At 57.3% G+C, this 16,992-nt stretch overlaps 1 protein-coding gene across 3 annotated transcripts in view; it reads right to left on the bottom strand.

The window, feature by feature from the left end:
• Positions 1 to 6,037, bottom strand: part of GSG1L (GSG1 like) — a 117,538-nt gene extending 111,501 nt beyond the window's left edge. For 2 of the 3 annotated variants that reach the window (XM_040973882.1, XM_040973884.1), the window contains exon 1: positions 5,630 to 5,969. In XM_040973882.1, the coding sequence (XP_040829816.1) occupies positions 5,630 to 5,969 (340 nt within the window). Of the gene's footprint in view, positions 1 to 5,629 lie in introns of all 3 variants that reach the window. The other variant, XM_040973883.1, reaches the window with a different exon arrangement.
• Positions 6,038 to 16,992: the final 10,955 nt, after the last annotated feature.

Below are 16,992 nucleotides of genomic sequence, written 5' to 3'. Positions count from 1 at the left end.
ACCTGGGTCCTGGCCATCCCACTCACATGGGCTCCTGGCTTCAGCCTGGCCCGGCCCCAGCTACTTTAAGTGTTTATAAACTAAACCAACAGATGAAAGACCGACCTCTCTCTCTTTTTTCTCTCTCTCCCTCTCAGAAATTTTTGATAAATGGGACAGCATGACACTGCAGGGCCCCATCCTGCAGTGATGACATCACCCAACCCCTCAGAGCTCCTGTAACCCTGTCTCCCTGTGCCTCTCTTGGGCCCCAGCGTGGCCCCTGCAGGATGACAGTCCATGGCTCTGCACCCACGGTGGCTCTGTGACTTCTGCTTCTAGAAACCCCTGGAGTCCCAGCCCCAACCTCAGAGGACCCAACCAGCCCACCTTCACCCAGCGCCTGCAAGCAGCAGCAGGTTCCTAATAAACTCCCCTGTGTTCTGATTAGCAGTCAAGGCCACTTCCACTGCTTGGGACTCCAGAGCACCTACACTGCCCTAATGCTTCAGGTACCACAAAGCCCTAAGTTCGCAGCACCCTGTCCCCAGGCAACTCCGAGTCTTGAACCCCAGGATTTAAGTACAGAGGAGAGAAGTGAGCCTCCCCCGCCTGCAACCCCTCACTATGTCTTCTCCTTGGGAGAGAGGGATGAGGGAAAGGAGGGGAGAGGGGAGGTGGGACATGCTATAGGAATGGCAGGCACAGCGCCAGCGCCTCTCACTGTACACAGACACCCTGAGAAGGCCCCAGCTCCCCAAACGCACCCAGCCAGGGCTCCCCAGATCCTCGCTGAGCCCCAGCCCCTCTTCACAGTACCTAAAAGACACAGAACCTGCACTGTGGGAGGCCCCTGGGCAGCCCAGCCTGAGGCTGGCAGGTCTCTAAGAAGAGTACAGGGCAGATCTTGATTGCAAGGGAATGCACCCTCTCAACCTCTCTTCCAGCAGCTGGGGAGGAGCGAGGTGGGGAAGCACAGACTGCTCCCAGGGAGGACCGCTGCTCTGGGGCAGGAGCACCTGCTCAAGCCAGAAGTGAGAAGCTGCTGGGCCACCCAACGGGTCAGATGCATGTGACAGTGAGAAGCATGGGTTGGGACACGCAGCCTTGGCAAAGGACAGGGTGGGTGGCTGTGAACTCCTCACAGGCGGCACCAGGGCACACAGACCCGCCTGGGTTTCAGGCTCCACAGGAGCAGGACACCCAGGAGGTAGTCCTTGGTGCAAAGGAAGGGGCGGCGGGCACAGCTTTTGAGTCAAGTAAGCAGAGACTTAAACAAGTGACAGGAACCTGTTTTTGGGTACACTGCGCTAACAGCAAAGCAGGCAGAAGGAACCGCTAATGCAAAGGCTGAGACCACAGTGTGTCGGGTGTGTTCCTGAAGCCTGGTGTGGCAAAAGTGTAGGGTGGAGTGGGACCTGTGAGGGAGTCAGAGGGACATCACGGTGGGGCAGGCTGGACAACTATGGATGGGCCCTTAGCCTTCACTCCAGGTGCCAGGAGGGCCATGGGGGCAGCTGTGCAAACAAGGCGGGTAATGGGGCACCTTGCCCGATGACTAAGATGCCCAGGTGCCACCTTGGAGTGCCCAGGTGCAATTTCCAGCTCCAGCTCCCGACTGTAGGTACCTACTGATGCAGACCCCAGCAGGCAGCAGTGATGGCTCAAGAGGTAGGGTCCTTGCCACCCAATGTGGGAGACCCAGATGGAGTTCACAACCCCCAACCCAGCCCAGCACAGCCCAGCCTCAGCCATTGTGGGTAGCTGGGGGAGTGAATGAGTGAACAGAGGCCGAGTGGATTCATTCTCTCTTGCCTTTCAAGTTCAAAAAAAAATCATTGTAAAAGAAGGGGTGGCATCTGATAAGGACCCTGACACTGGATAGAGAAAAGACTCAGGGAGGGAGGGGATGGAGCGAGGAGGTGGACAGTACCCCTGGCAGAGATGTGGGGGATCCAGTCCCCTCTGCACTGCTCTCTGACTCCCCGCACCTGGCACAGGTGCCCCGAGGCTAGTGCCCAAAGCCACACTGCACATCTCCCAACTACTCATCCTCCAAGTCGGAGAGGGACTCCAGCCAGAGGCGAAAACACACCCCTTCTCTTAGAGGCTTCCGGCACCATGGGTATTCTCCCCAACCCCCAGCTGCTCTATGGGGCACGCTGGCTCCCAGTTTGGGGTCCACAGCAGCTATTACAACTTCACTGCCCACCTCCAGCCATCGCCATCTCTCTCTAACCCCACCTCCTTCCAGCTGGCCTGGCAAGTTCCCCCGGACACCCTGCCACCCTGCCAATACTCCGAGCCCTCCCCCTCCCAAGAGCTACAAGTTGAGGTCCCCTGGCTGTCACCTGTGCTCCCAAGCAGCATGGATTCCCACCTGCCCCTCATCTCCACCCCCGCTGACACCCCACCCCAAATCCCTCATTCTTTCCTATTCTGAGCCATGCCCCTGCTGACCCCCAACACGCCTGCCTGCATCCCCACCCAGACCCCACAATGTGCATCAAATGTGGACGTCTGCACAGAGGCCACACACCCGCTCCGCCCGCCCCCCCCCCCCCGTTCTGTCTCTGCCAGCAACCCAGGGTTCTGACTGGGAAGCAGGGTGGGCGGGTGGATGACGGAGACAGAAAGGGTCTCATTGTACCCGAGTGGGGGTTGGTGAAAGTGAGTCTGTTTTAAGACAGGCCACACAGGGGCTGACTGGACACCCCTACCACTGCCCACAGGGGGCCAAGGAAGGTTTGGGGCTGATGCCCAGAGAGAAATAGGTCCCAAAAGGCACACAGAGCAGCCGCTGCGCCGAGGTGAGGGGCTTCTGGTTGTCATTTCCAGGCAGACAGAAGGAGACAGAGCTTGGCCTAGAGTTTGGTGGGAGGATGGAGGTGGGAGGAGGGGGGAGTTGCTGATACGGGTTGGGGAGGAGAAACAGGGCAAGATTTTGTTCAGGGGTTTTGGAGGTGTGGAAAAGGGGATGTGGGTATTTTTTTTTTTTCCTCTTGGAGGGAAAAAAAAAATAAAATGATTACAGGCCCAGAAGAAAGGTTGTCATGGCAACAAAAGTTTGAGGCCAGGTACCTGCCGACACCGTTTCAGGACCGCTGCCGTGGGGGAGGAGAAGGAGAGATGGGTGCCGTGGGGTGGGGTGTATATCAGCCTGCCTCCCGCAGCATCCCCCGGCCAAGGCTGACTCACACCTCCCCAGTCCCTCAGCAGCGCTGACAAGCTGATAACTGCTCCCCAAGCTCTCAGAGAGGAGGACTGAGATGTTCCATAAGGACTGAACTCTGGCTAGCACTGAGCCAAGAGCAAAAGTGTGGATTTAATTACCGAGCCAATCCACCAAGAATGCCTTTACTTAACACAGAGGCTGGGGGCGAAGGGCCAGGAGCTGGGGGCAAGGGCTGGGCCCCCCATGCTCCTCTCCAACGTCCCAACACCACCCTCCCCACTTCATTCCCATCTCTTCCCTCTGATGTCTTTCTTTCGTCTCTTCCCCAGCCCCCCCACCATCTTCTACAACAGCCATTCTGTCTAGAAATCGCTCGGAGCCCCTGATTGGTCCCCAGTGGCAGGCACCTGTCTGGCACCAGGTGATCTGGGCGAGCAGGGAACTGTGAGAGGGCTTGGAAAGGCCTCTCACTTGTAAACCAGCATTACTGCTAAATCTTTTCCAATTAATAGGTAGCTCTAGTGCACTACAAGGAAACAATCATACACCCTGGGGCCGTGACCTTGAACAACCAGGAGGAAGAGACTGAGCTGACCACAGGACACCGGGCTTCGGGCAAGTGTGTGTGAGCAAGGCAGTGCAGGATTCTGGACAAAAACAAGTCAGTAACTAACACGTGCCTGGCACAAGGCAGCTATGGGGTGTGCCAGGGGCTGGATCTCCTGAGCTCTGGAAGCTTCACTGTGAACTTGAAGGAGGAGGGTATGGGGACCACCAGCCTCCGCACTCTCTTACGCATAGATGCAGGTGCCTCTGCCCTGGCCAGGTGTGAGAAGGCAGTGAGTTTGGGGACCTTCTGAGGGCCTGTGAAACATCGTGTTGGTGTCACATCTCCCACATAAAGACCTGAGTGCACGCTAGCAGTGGGTCCCACGGTGGGGGTGGGGAGAGACAGAGCAGGGCGGAGCGTTGCCCAAATGCCGGTGTGTCTGACCAGTGGTAGAGCTGGCTCCCACCGACACGCCAGAACCTTTGGCCCAGGCACCACCTCCTCCCCCATGAAAATGAGAGAGAAAGCAGGCACACCCCAAGCAGCCCCTAACACATTGTCCCACGGCCCCGCCCCAACACTTACTGAGGAAGACCGATAGTGGGGGAGACACACTCCAGGAAAATGAACCCAGTCCGACCTTGGTCAATCAAATGGCAGTCCGGAGTGAGAGTCGGGGTGGGGCGGGGAGGGAGACAAGGACAATCCTCCAGGCACCGGTGTCCGGCCTCCTGTGGGACAGACTGAGGCAGCAAAGAGCCTGTATCTAGAGGGACTGGGGATCCGGGTGGGGGCAGAGGGAAGGTGTGTTCCTTGGGTGGGAGGGTCCCCCTGGTGCTCAGGAGGAGCTCGGCAGGGCCAAGATGTGGGCCAGGGCACTCCGGCTGATTTTACACCTCCTTTCCCTCTGGCATTGACAGGCACTGGGCAGATGACTGAAGCACTCAGTTCCCACCCAGACTGTTCACCTTGAGACCAAGGAAGCCAGGCTATTGACCAGGTCCCCTACCTGTCATGTCTATAGTCCCTGGTCCCACGGGCCAGCGCCACCACCTGCTCCCTAGCACACAGCAGCCGTCCCATGCCACCGGCTGCCCCCTGAGCCTCATCCATGGCCTGGCCATCAGCTCCGGACTAGGGGCTGCCAGCAGAGGGCAGAGAAAGGGTCTGGAGTCTATCTCTGAAGCAGTCCAGTTTCTCCAGCCCCAGTTCCAACCCACAGCCCCAAGCTTAAGCCAAATCAACCCGGAAGCTGCTGGCTTCCCCACCTGCCTGGACAGCCCTCCCCACAAAGAGCCACAACATGAAGACAAGAGGGCACCTCTGGGTGGATCTGGGGTCCAGGGGAACTAGGACCAACCTCCATCTCCCTCCTGCACCTCGCACCCAGGTCCGTGCTTGCCAAGCTCGGTCTGGGTGGCTTCTGTGGGCTGGGCGTGCAGGCACAGTGGCCCCGGGGGCTCGGGCACGCGGCTCTACAGTGGGAAGAGGCGCTCACAGCAGCAGCCACGACCTCCTCCTCCTCCCTCCACCACCCCGCGCGGAGAGGCGCGTCTGGGCCAGGTGTGCGGGGCACCAAGAACCCCGCGACAGGACGAGACCTGGGCGGGCAGGGAGCTGAGTTGGGGCGCCGACAAGAGCGCGCGTCCTAGGACCTGCAGCCTCCGCCACCGCCGCCGCCGTCAGGGTGGGCGCCGGGAGCCGCGCCCCCCTGGGGCTCCTCAGCGTTTCCACAGGCGCGAGGTTAACCCTAGGGACGCAAGGAAGTGGCAGGAGCCCGGGCCGAGCCTGCAGACGCGGGACGTCCCGCACACAGCCCCGGGAGCCTCAGACCACGAGCCGCGGCGACAGCGGCGCGCCTGCCCTGCCCGGAGCGGGGAGCCGGAGCTGGAGCCGAGCCCGGCACGGGGTCGCCGTTCACTCACCGCGCCCGCCGAGCTGCTCTTCACACGAGTACCAGATGCCGGTGTGGAAATTCCTCAGGAGGAAGCGGTCGTCGCCCGTCTCCCAGCTGTAGAGCGCGCCGCCCGGGGCGCCTTGGTCGGCGGCGGCGGCAGCGGCGGGGGCGGCCGTGGCGTTGACCGTGGTGGCGTTGGCGCCCGAGTTGGGGCAGTTGGTGCTCCCGCCCTGGCCGCAGCCGGGTTTGGGGACCCGCTGCGTGCCCTGGCACCAGTGCGTGGTGAGGAAGGCGGTGGTGGCGAAGAGCAGCGCCAGCAGGTTCAGGGCCACGGCCAGGAGCGCTCGGCCGCGGCGGCTCGTCTTCATGCCGCCCGCGCCGCCGGGACCGCGCCGGCGGGCAGCTCCGCGCGCGCGAAGTTGGCAGCCGGCGCCCCGCGTCAGCGGCCGCTGCCCGCCGCGCCCCGGGGCTCGGGCGCCTGCGATCGGCGGCGGCGGCGACGGACGCGGCGCGGGCCCATGGCCCCCCTCCCCGGGCGGGGGCGCGACGGGCGCAGGGGGCGCCGGGCGGCGGCGGTGGTGGCGGAGGTGGCGGCGAGGGGAGGCGCGCGGGGGTAAGGGAGTAGGGATGGGGTGGGGAGGGACCAGCGGCGCGGGCAGCGGACGCGGAGCGGTTCCTGCGCGCCCGGAGCCCGGAGCGCGAGTGCACCTCCGGCTAGAAGCCGCTGGCGCCTGGCAGCGGCCAAGGCGCAGAGACGCGCGCCCCTCCGTGGGGAGACACCTGCAGGCGGCCGGCGACACTGTTCCGGCGCCCGCGCGGGGAGAGGAGGGGGGCGCCCCAGGCCGGGCGCGGGCGGAAGCCTGGCAGAGGAGGGGGACGTCCCCCCAACACCACCAACCACCACCACCACCACCGCCGCCAAAGAGACGCAGAACCTGAAAAGCCACGATTTTTTAAAAATCCCAAGTCCCAGGCTAGCTGGGAAAAGGGACACCGCGGCGTTTCACACAGGTTGGAGCTCTGCGCGTGCAGGAATAAGGGCAGAGACCTCTGAGGCTCCCTGGTTAGGGCCGTCAGCAAACCCTTCACCCCACCCCACCCCGTTGTGCCAGCACGAGGGGCTCAGGCCGCGTCCCCAGAAAGTTCCCCCAAAGGGTCCCAGCCACAAGGCCTCCCCTATTGCCAGCCGGCTGGCTGGCTGGCTGGCTGGGAAGGAACTGAGGCTGCCGCCAAAAGAGACACCTTGGAGGAAGACAGGGTTGTAGAGTTTCAAGGCCTGTCCACTCCCTGAGGAACAGTCATCGACTCCTTGTCATGGCTCAGAGCAGCAAGCAGGGTGGCCGCAAGCTGCCCCTGCGTGGTCAGTGGTGGGTGTTGGGTTCCTTGCAGGCTGACCTCACCGGAGGTCCCGTGACTTCAAGCACAAAACTCCAGTAAGCACCAATGCAGGGGTTGGCGACCTAGAAGTGTCAGACCTTGAGATCTGGGGGCTGCACCAGCTGTGTGGCTTTGCAGAAATCGCTCACCCTCTCTGAGCCTGGAATTCTTTCTCTATAAAACTGGAATTTTGCAAAGAGTGCTTTGTATGTAGTAGGCGCTCTATGCACGCTAGCCCCTGGTCATCCCATCGGGAGCTGGCTCAGATCTTTTTCAGGATCTTGGGTGACAAGTGACATGACCCACTGCAGGCACCTTCACCCTACCTTTTCTCTCTGGCCACCAAGTTCCCTTCCCACTGCGTGGCCTGCAGGGCGCCGAAGCCCCAGGGTAGGAGACCATTAATTGCATGTTGATTGCAAGAGCTAATTTGAATTCTGCCCAGGCTGAGAATTGCTCCAGCGATCCCCAGCTTGCGAGTGGCAGGCCTTCCTTGCAGAATTCAAGGTTATGGATTATGAATTGCCATACTGCTGTGGGTGGGGCCCTGCTCACCCAGCTGCCGCCGACTGCTGCCACTGTGCCAGAGACAGGTACATGTAAGGCAAGATGGGCCTGGGCTCGGGTTCAGAATCAGTATGAAAGATGCCACCCCCTCCCCGGGGTGAGCGGGGTTTGTTCCCAGACCTGGCTTATAAGAGCCTTTGTGTGGCCCCAGGGGAGGAGGCAAAGAATCCCCAACTATTCTGAGAGTCAGGAACCCCATGTAGTAAGGGTGATGCTGAGAGAATTGGTCGATACCAAGGACGCATCTGAACCAAGCTGCTCCCATGAAGGCGGCACAGTGCTCCAAAGTGAGATTTCATGGCTGGTGTCGCATGGGGCCAGCGTTCATGGTGACGTCCAGGCTAAGAGCCAGGAGCCCCTAGGGACAGTACTGTGAGGCAGCATCCCCAAAGGAAAGTCAGGGCAGACGTTGGTGACTGAGACTTCTATCCCCTCACTGAGCTACTGGCAGAAGGGACAGGTGGTAAAAGTGACAGAGACACATGAAACAGGAAGGGACCAATGCAGAAGAAAGAACTCCCCAAGAAGATGACCTCAGGGTGAAGACTTGGGGAGGGGGGGAGCGAGCGAATGAGCTAAGCAGGGAAAGCGAGTTCTATGCGCAAGTTCAGCCTGTGTAAAAGCCCCAGGGTGGGAGCCTGCCTGGCCATGGGCGCGGTGCATGGAGGGGGCAGTAACAGAGAGGACACCGAGTTGGGAGAAGTGATGGGGAAAGGACCGGCTCACGGGGGGACAGGGCCCCAAGCACTGCCTGAGTGAGGCCAGAGCCTGCAGAGGGTGGGCAGGGGGGCGGTCGGGCATGACCAGCCCCAGCTGCTGCTGTGCAGAGCAGGGCAGAAGCAGATTGGACAAACGACCGCAGGACCTCAGACCGGACTGCTGGCAGTGGCCGTGGAGGGTTCAGGGATGATTTTAAAGGCAGATCCAGTAGGCTGTGTTCAAGGACACGGCATGAGAGTGTGCGAGGAAGAGGAACCTGCGGGAAGCCCCTGCAGGGTGGGGGTGCTATTTGCTGAGATGGACAGGGATGGGAGGGCGTGGAGTGCACCACATCTTGTGATGAGTTGGAACTCATCAGGGAGCCCCTTGGAGAGGCCGTGCATTTTTATTCCCAGCAGTGACATCATTGAGTGTGGCTAGAGATCAGTAGAGGGTGGGATTTGTTTAGGAACCGAGAAATTCAGGGCCCAAAGCTTTACTTCTTTCCTCTTGTAGCCCACTGCCGTGGGCCAAGGCCTCCTTGTGGCCTCCTGTCCACCTGCTCTTCCCAGATATCCCACGGCAGCTCCCACCAGGCACACCTGCTGTAGGGGAATCCTGCCCCGTTTGCCTCTGCTCCAACTGCTAATATATCTCCCTGCAGACAAACCCACGTTCCTGGTCATGCCGGGCTTCTGCTTGGAAGACCCCGACTGTTCTCACCTGTGAACCTTGCGGGGTGCTTTGAACCCCTGATTCCACAGAACAGCCTTCCCAGCCCCTGGCACCCACCTCCAGCCGTGGTCACCTCCCCTGACCCTAACTGCCGGGGAATCACTGGGATGTGCTGCGTGGTCTCTGGGCCTGCGGGTCTCCTCCAGCAGCCTTGGGGAAGCCCTGCCCATCGCCCCCTGCTGGCAGCTTGCAGGCCAGATTCGGCTTGGAGTTTATTTTTCTTGGTCTGGGTGGGCATTGGTCTCCATGTGTTCGACGGTGACGCATGTCCAACATTCAAGAACCATGACTTGTCCCAGCAAAATCGCGACTTTCTGCTTCTCTTACAAGATAAAATTCTCTGTGTCTGTGCTTGGCAGCCCTGAGTAAATGTTGCTGTGTGTGGGTCCGCCTGTCCCTGGGAACATGTGAACTTGAGGACCTGCAATTAAGGCCCCAAACTAGTTTTGTTGTTGTTGTTGTTTATTTGGTTTTTGCTGTTGTTGTCATTTTGTTTTTTACTAAACCTATCTAGGATGCAAATGGGTTGGGAGGGGCCCTGGAGGGTTCTGGGGGATCCTGGGGGGGGCTCCTCACATATGTATGTTCTGTTCACACACATGTGTTCAGTTCGTGAAAACTTATAGATTCATGCAGTTGGAAAGTGAGCAGCTTTAAAATGCAGCCCTGAGAAACAAATGCCACTCTTGCTAATGCAAGGAATCCTTTTCCAGGCACACAGGCACGTGTGGAAGGATCGCGTCTCAGATGCGCTACGCCCGCTATTTTTCTTCAGAGTTGACGCTTCCTAAGTCACTTCCTATTCGCAGGACCTTCACAGTCAGGCTTGGGAAGGCCAAGTGTCCCAGTCTCCTGTGGCAAGAGATTGGCCAAGGAGTGGGCGCTGGGTGCAGCAGAGGCTGAGACACCCCGGGGGATTCCTACAGGGGAGACCCTGAACTTGAGACTCAGCTCTGCTTCTGCTTCCAGCTTCCTGCTCCTGCACGCCCCAAGAGGCGGCAGGTGCTGGCACCAGGAGGCTCCTGTCACCCACCCACATTGTAGATGGAGATTGAGATCTGGGCTTCACAACCTGAGCCAGCTCTGGTGTGACCAGCATCCAAGGAGTGAGCCAGCAGATGGAAGCACTCTTTAGCCCTCAGCCTGGAAAAGACAGAAACCATTTTTAAAGAGAGCAATAAGGCAGATTTCCAACTTGCTAAATGTCAACTGCCAAGAAACCTCAGCCAAGCCCTGTGGCGTCTTTGCAGGGGCTGCTGGCTGCTGCTGCTGCTGGAGGGCACAGGGAGAGGGGAGTGGACAGGGCTCCCCGGGAACAGAGGGGCCCCTGAGCTCTGCACAATGACACACATCCCAGGGGGTAGATTCTCCCGAGGAGTCAGAAGCAGTTGCATTAACACGAGCTCAGCCAGCTGTCCTTTGCAATGGTGTGAGCTCCTTGGGCTGGCCAGGAAGTACTTCTAGCGCCCCCCTCCCTGCCCCCAGCTGTAAGCCATGCAGGGGGTGAACAAGACCGCCCACATCCACGTCCATGGCAGTCCTGGCGCTGGGTCTACCAGGGGGTCAATCACCAGCGAGGAGATGACTAACAGGTTCTAACATAGCAGATGGTGTTAGATGCAATGGGGAGGGGGAACCACAGGGTCTTGCTGAGGAAGGACCTGCCACACTGGGAGGAGCTAGCAGGTGTCTAAACAGCCATGAGGATTTGGGGTCCTGGCCACACTGCTGAGGATGCCCACACCCTGTATCAGAGTGTGAACACTTGAACCTCAACTTCAGATGACCCACCCACCTGGGAGGCCTGGATGGAGTTCCTGGCTCCTGGCTTCAGCTGTTGGCATCCAGAACATTCTCTCTCTCTCTCTCTCTCTCTCTCTCTCTCTGTAACATAGGGAAGGGCAAGGGACAATCGGGGTATCCAGCTATCTTCACCAGCCATGGGGTGATCCACACACACCATCTCCCTTCTCATTTGTTCACTTTACAAATGAGGAAACTGAGGGTGCGGAGTCGGGGGGAGCAAGGCCCCAAGCCAGCTCCGTATCAAGGGAAGGAACCTTGGCCTCGGCTGACAGCTGCGTTCTCAGAGGACAGAGTCCAGTCCCGCCAGGCAAGTGCCCTGTTGGACCCGCAGTGAGGCTGCACATGCTGCCCTCCCACGTGAGTACCTGGACTCCCAGGTGCGGACAGGAGGGGAATCGTGGCAGTTCGGGAAAGATCTGGGTGGGATGAGGCAGCTGCAGGTCGTGGGGAGTCGGGGAGAAACACTCACTCCCTCAGGCAGAGCACCAACAGCACACGGGGTTGCTGGTCAGAGGGTTACAACGGGACCCTTGCGGAATTCTCGCCAGTCCGCAGCTGGAGAAGCCCCGGGGCCTGAAGCAGCAGGACAGGGCGGGCGAAGCCCCCAGCACACCGAGGGCGGGCGAGGAAGGCTGCCGAGAAAGCAGCTTTCCAGGGTAAGTCTTGGACAAGCCTGTGAAGCGGTGAGCTGCTGTTTGCTTCCCTCTGCTGCCCCCTAGAGGCCAAGAGCGAGTTCTTCTGTTGGCTCAGTTGGATCAAGGCGAGCAAGGCCACTGCTGGGGATCTTGAATTTAGTGACATGATTAAAATCAGAGGTCCCCAACTTGATAGAAGCATTTGTAAATTACATAGTAATGCGCAAAAGTAAAACAACCCGTCTATAAAACGTATGCAAACAGAAATGGGGGAGGCGGAGGCAGGCCAGTGGTGCAGTGGTTAAAACATGATTTGGGATGCCCATCCTGCATCAGTGTGTGGGTTCAGGGTCTGGTTCCACTTGTGATCCTGCTCCCTGCTAATGTGTCTGGGAAAGCAGCAGAAGCTGGCCCGAGGGCATGGGTCCCTGTACCCACGTGGGAGACCCAGATGGAATTCTCGACTCCTGGTCTCAACCTGGCCCAGCCCTCACTATTGCAAGTATTTTTGTGGGTGAACCAGAAGATGGAAGAAGTCTTTTTTCTCTCTTTAGAAAATGAAAAAAAAAATTAAGGGAATTTAAAAAGAGACCATAAAGATTAAATAAACACCATTTGTAAATGTTTTCTATCTCATTGACTCACCGTCTAACACAGAACATTCAGAATTCATTTAAATTGTCTCTGGCTTTTACTGACAGCGTTGCAATTGGATGTGCTTGTTTATTCCTGCAAACTGCGGGTTACACCACTGCACGTTGTGGCAACGCAGGGGTCTCTTTCAATATAGTGTCATTTCCATCCTTGTTTTTCACAGTTAATGGAACTAAAACTGTGATGCGTTTCCTTCCCAGTTACTCATATTTTCTTCTTGAAAGATTGATTTCTGTATTTATTTGAAAGGTGAAGTGACAAAGGGAAAAGAGGGGAGAGAGTGAGAGAGAGAGAGAGAGAGATCTGGCCACAGGTTCACTCCCCAGATGGCCACACCAGGCGGAGCTGGGACAGGTCAAAGCCAGGCACCGGGGGCTCCTTCCGGTCTCTCGTGTGGGTTGCAGCGTCTCGTGTATTTGAGCCATCCTGCTCTGCCTTCCCAGGCACGTTAGCAAGAGGCTGAATTGGAAACAGAGCTCAGGGGTTCGATCCCAACATGAGATGTGGGCATCCCGAGCGGTGGCTGAGCCTGCTACGCCACAACACCCACTCCTTCTGATACTCCGATTTTAATCTCATTCCTGGTGAAGTTGACCTAACCTCCATCTGACCTGTCCAGCTGCCCATCACAGGCTCATTGGCAAACAAATCAAGAGATCCGTGTTGTGTGTTTTTAATAGCTCCCTGAAGGATTTCTCTCAGAAGGCTTTTTGAAATTGGTCAGCATTTTCTATTTTCAAGTTGCTAAAGTGCACAGGCTGGGAGAGTTGCTCCAAGGAGACGTATTTTCATCGCTTTCCACCCCCCCCACCCCACCGCAACAGCAAGCTCCTAACAATGCAAACGGACCCCAACATCTGCTTCCAAAAACTCTTTCCTCCAGAAACAGTTACCTGTTCCTCTGTTGTTTGAATGTCACCTTCCTCCCGGAAGGGGCAGGCATGGGGTGGAGGTGGGGAGGCTGGAGAGGAGGAAGACAAAAGGCTGGCAGGCAGGTGTCTCACCAGGAGTGGCAAATGGAAGCACTTGTCTTTTTCATAAAGAAAAGGAACGCAAACTTCCTCGGAGGCTCAGGTGCACTTTGAATCACCCTCATCACTCCGTCTCCAAGTCTCCAAACCCAGCAGCAGCCGAGGGTTCTGCCACTCAGACTCCTGCTTCTACAAGGAAACGCCTGAGGCAACTGAATCTGTAAAGGGGAAAACAGGGGCCGGAGTTCATTCACAGCAGACTAATCCTCTGTCTGTTAGCGCCAGCATCCCACATGGATGCCTGATAGTGTCCCTGCTGCTCCACTTCTCATCCAGCTCCCTGCTTATGGCCTGGAAAAGCAGCAGAAGACAGTCCAAAGCCTTGGAACCCTGCACCTGCATGGGAGACCCAGAAGAAGCTCTTGGCTCCTGGCTTTGGATCAGCTCAGCTCTGGCCATTGTATGCATTTGGGGAGTGAACCAATGGTTGGAAAATCTCTCTCTTATAAAAATAAAAACAAACGCAGGATGATTCTAAAATAATAAATCGTGAGTTAGTTCTTTGGAAAATGCATTCCGGGGTCCGCACAGCTCAGCGCTGTCCTTTGTGGGCGGGGTGTACGCCAAGGAGTGGCTGACAGGAACCGGGGTCTCTGGGGACTGTTAGAGGCCACTTGCTACACCTGCTGTGGGCACACGTACTTCTCTGCAGGGCGGCTACCTTTACGCAGACTTTGCCACCTGAGGGCTCTCCTTCCTCCCCTGCTTCCTCCTGCTTTCCTCCTCCCTTCCTTTTTTTAGCAGCTTTAAAGGTGGTAGATAGTGGAAAATGCTGAGAACACAAGCTAGTATCAAGACTGTAGCAGCCAATCTGCAGTTCCACAATTATCGCATGTTCGTTTCAAAGGGCCATTCAATGGCTTGATACAAAACTGTATGCACATTTTGTAAAATTGTCATTACATTGCATACCCATTTTTATTCCTGGTCAGTGTCATTAGTCCTGCTAGCATGAACTATTGATTCCACATTTTGGGGTGCCCCGGGCCCTTGATGAAGCTCTCACCTCACTGGAGTAGCACATGAGGCCCTTGATGTGCTGTTAGGGTACCAGTCTGACAGATGAGGGGAATCGGCCTCCGAGAAGTCCCCTCCTCCACGTAGGGGTCACCGAGGAAAGTCCAGGGCTTTCCACCGAGTCCCGAGGGCCGTGGTGTGTTCCTGAGTGGGTCTCTTGAAAACTGGCATGGGAACTCTCCCAAGGAGTCTGATTATTTCTAGTGTTGTAATAGTCCCATGTCCAATTTTTAGCACACTTTCATGCCCACACGGGTCCCCAACTTCTTGAAACAAATTTTGCAAATCCACCCCCTACCATGTCCTGGGAGGGAGGCACGTCACGTAGGGATGGAGCAAACCACCAACATGGCAGTCACTGGCTGGCACAATTGAACAGCTTGGGCTGGGCAAGATCTGGCTTCCCATATTGTTAGCTCCAGCAGCCCAAGCCCAACAAGGACTTCTTCCCCCTGCCCCACCCTCTGGTTTATTCCTCCTTTTCTTCATCTCCTGGCCTCACGTGGAAGTCCACATACTACAAAACGACTGCCATGGTACCAGCCCTCACATACTACACCACAGCATCTTCACCTCACAGCGCAGGGCTTTCTCTTCCTCGGAAGCCCCTGCAGAAGGTCCCTGACCTCTCCCTCTACACAAGGAGAGAACATGATGTTCTGATTGGTTCACCCACCTTTCAGAGCTGTGCATGGGGTCCCCTTCCAACCCCCAAGCCCCCAGCTAGACCATGACAGAGGTGGCTCTAACTGTTGTCTGCTGATGTGGGACTCGGTGGCTGCAGCAGCCACGGTTTCTCAGGATTCTGGGAGGTTCTCTCCGTGGGTTTCTTGTTACTGTCATGAAAGGCCCGAGACTGGCAGACTTACACACAAAGACACTCGCAGATTTTGGAAACTGAACGTGCAAACAGCGTAACGCCCCTGGCTGACCCTCCTTTGTGGCAGCTGGCATGACGGACACAAGAGGGAGGGACCTGATGCAGCTGTAGGGAGCTGAGGAGCAATTCAGGGGGCAGGTTCACTCTGGCATAACAATCGTCCCCCCAAGGGCCAGACAAGAGTCATGCTTGCTTCCAAGGCCAGCACTCCACTGGCGTCATTATTCTCCTATTGAGCCATACCTCTTAAAGGCCACCACCTCCCAACACTGCCACGCTGAGAGTCCAAGGAAACCACAGTCTAATTAGAACCGCAGTCCCATCCCTCCTTTCCAGGATCTGTTCTGCAGTCCACAAGGAGGCGATGGCACCCAGGCCTTCCGGGGGAAGGGAGTGCCCTCCTTGGCCCATCTTGGGGGCTAGGAGCATGATCTCAAACCTTCGTAGGCCCAGCAGTCAGAAGCAGCTTTGGAAAGCAGCGCAACAGCAGCCGGGGTGACCTGGCGCCCGCACTAAATTGAGCCATGAAACTTTGATGAAAGGATCTATGGTTTGTCGGTGCCCGGAAAACAAGGCTGTTCCAGATAAGCTCGTTAGGAGCAAATTCCTGTGATGGGACCAGGGAGGGAGAGGCACCCAGGGCAGCTGCAGGAGAGGCTGCCGTGTCTCCAAGGGCATCTAGAGTACACTTCCGGACCGCTGCTCCAGGGTCTATCTGCAAACCTGAGAGAGCTGTTGTCTTCCTGCCTCAAGGACCGTAGGCAGTTCTGCTTGTACCAGGCGGCCTGACCCCAGGACTGGACACCACTAGAGGCAGATGCGGGTGAGCTGAGGAGCCAGGGCAGAAGTAGCCAAAATGCAATCCAGATCCCAAGCTGCCACGGCTGACCCCAACAGAGCAAGCAAGAATACTCATATCTCTTTTCATTTGATTCTTTTTCAACAGAGAGAGGAGAGATAGAGATCCTCTATGTGCTAGGTCGCTCTTCTCTAACAAATGGCCACAATAGCTAGTGCTGAGCTGATCTGAAACCTGGAGCCAGGAGTTTCTTCTTGATCTCCCACGCAGGTGCAAGGGCCCAAGGACTTGACCCATGCTCTGCTGCTTCCCCAGGCCACCAGCAGGGAGTTGGATGGGAAGTGGGGCAGCCGGGATACGAACCGGCATCCATATAGGATGCTGGTGCTGCAAGCAGAGGATTAACTTGTAAGCCACAGTACCAGCCTTAGTTTCCCTCTTACATGCTTTTTTTCTTTTACACTGAAAGTCTTGCTCGGCATGTGTTCAACTACACCTATTTCCACGTTTCTGAATATTCGTGCTGTGATTGGCTGAAACGACGAGAGCCAGCACATCGCTAGATTCCAGGCACTTCTGCCTCTCACACTCTTCCGTGTCTGAGACGCCTTGAAGCCTTCTGGTCGGCCAAGAGCAGGGTCCCCGCTGGGAGCTAATCAGGCTGCTGTTCCCTCCACTTTCGCTTTGAATTTTATGCATCTTGGAATTAAACTTTCTACTAGTCAGTAGTTATGGCAATGCTTACATTTGCCTAAGCCAAAGCATAACTCAGGTGGCTGGATAAGAGCCAGTTGCCGACTCTATTGATCCCCTAATCCTACTGCTGACCGGGCCAAGCCCCAGCACTCACATGCCAAGGAGCTCTACAACCCTCACCACTCCCCCCTCATGGGGCTGCCCCTGCTCCTCGCCATTCCAGCGTCAACCCTCAGGTGCTCATGTCCCCAGAGACTTCAGGCCCCTGAGGGAGACACCTGGCTGGGCATCTTGGGGAGGAAGAAGCAGGCATGGGAGTCGGGAGGGCCTGGACTCCACCTTTAGCTCCCCCATGGGCTGACTGTCCCAGGGACCCACGCCCTACCCAGGGCTCAGGGGCATCCTGCAGCAGAGGCAGGCAGCCGGGCCCCAGACACAGGCTGGGCCTCAGCCCCGAACGCCAGGGTGCCGAATGGAAAGAAGCCCCTGGAGCAG

This window comes from Ochotona curzoniae, unplaced genomic scaffold, assembly GCF_017591425.1.
Source record: "Ochotona curzoniae isolate NIBS_2020 unplaced genomic scaffold, NIBS_Ocur_1.0 contig_2321, whole genome shotgun sequence".
In the NCBI taxonomy this organism is placed as follows: domain Eukaryota; kingdom Metazoa; phylum Chordata; class Mammalia; order Lagomorpha; family Ochotonidae; genus Ochotona; species Ochotona curzoniae.
The sequence above is the reverse complement of the archived record's forward strand: the minus strand, read 5'-3'. Positions and strand labels throughout refer to the sequence as shown.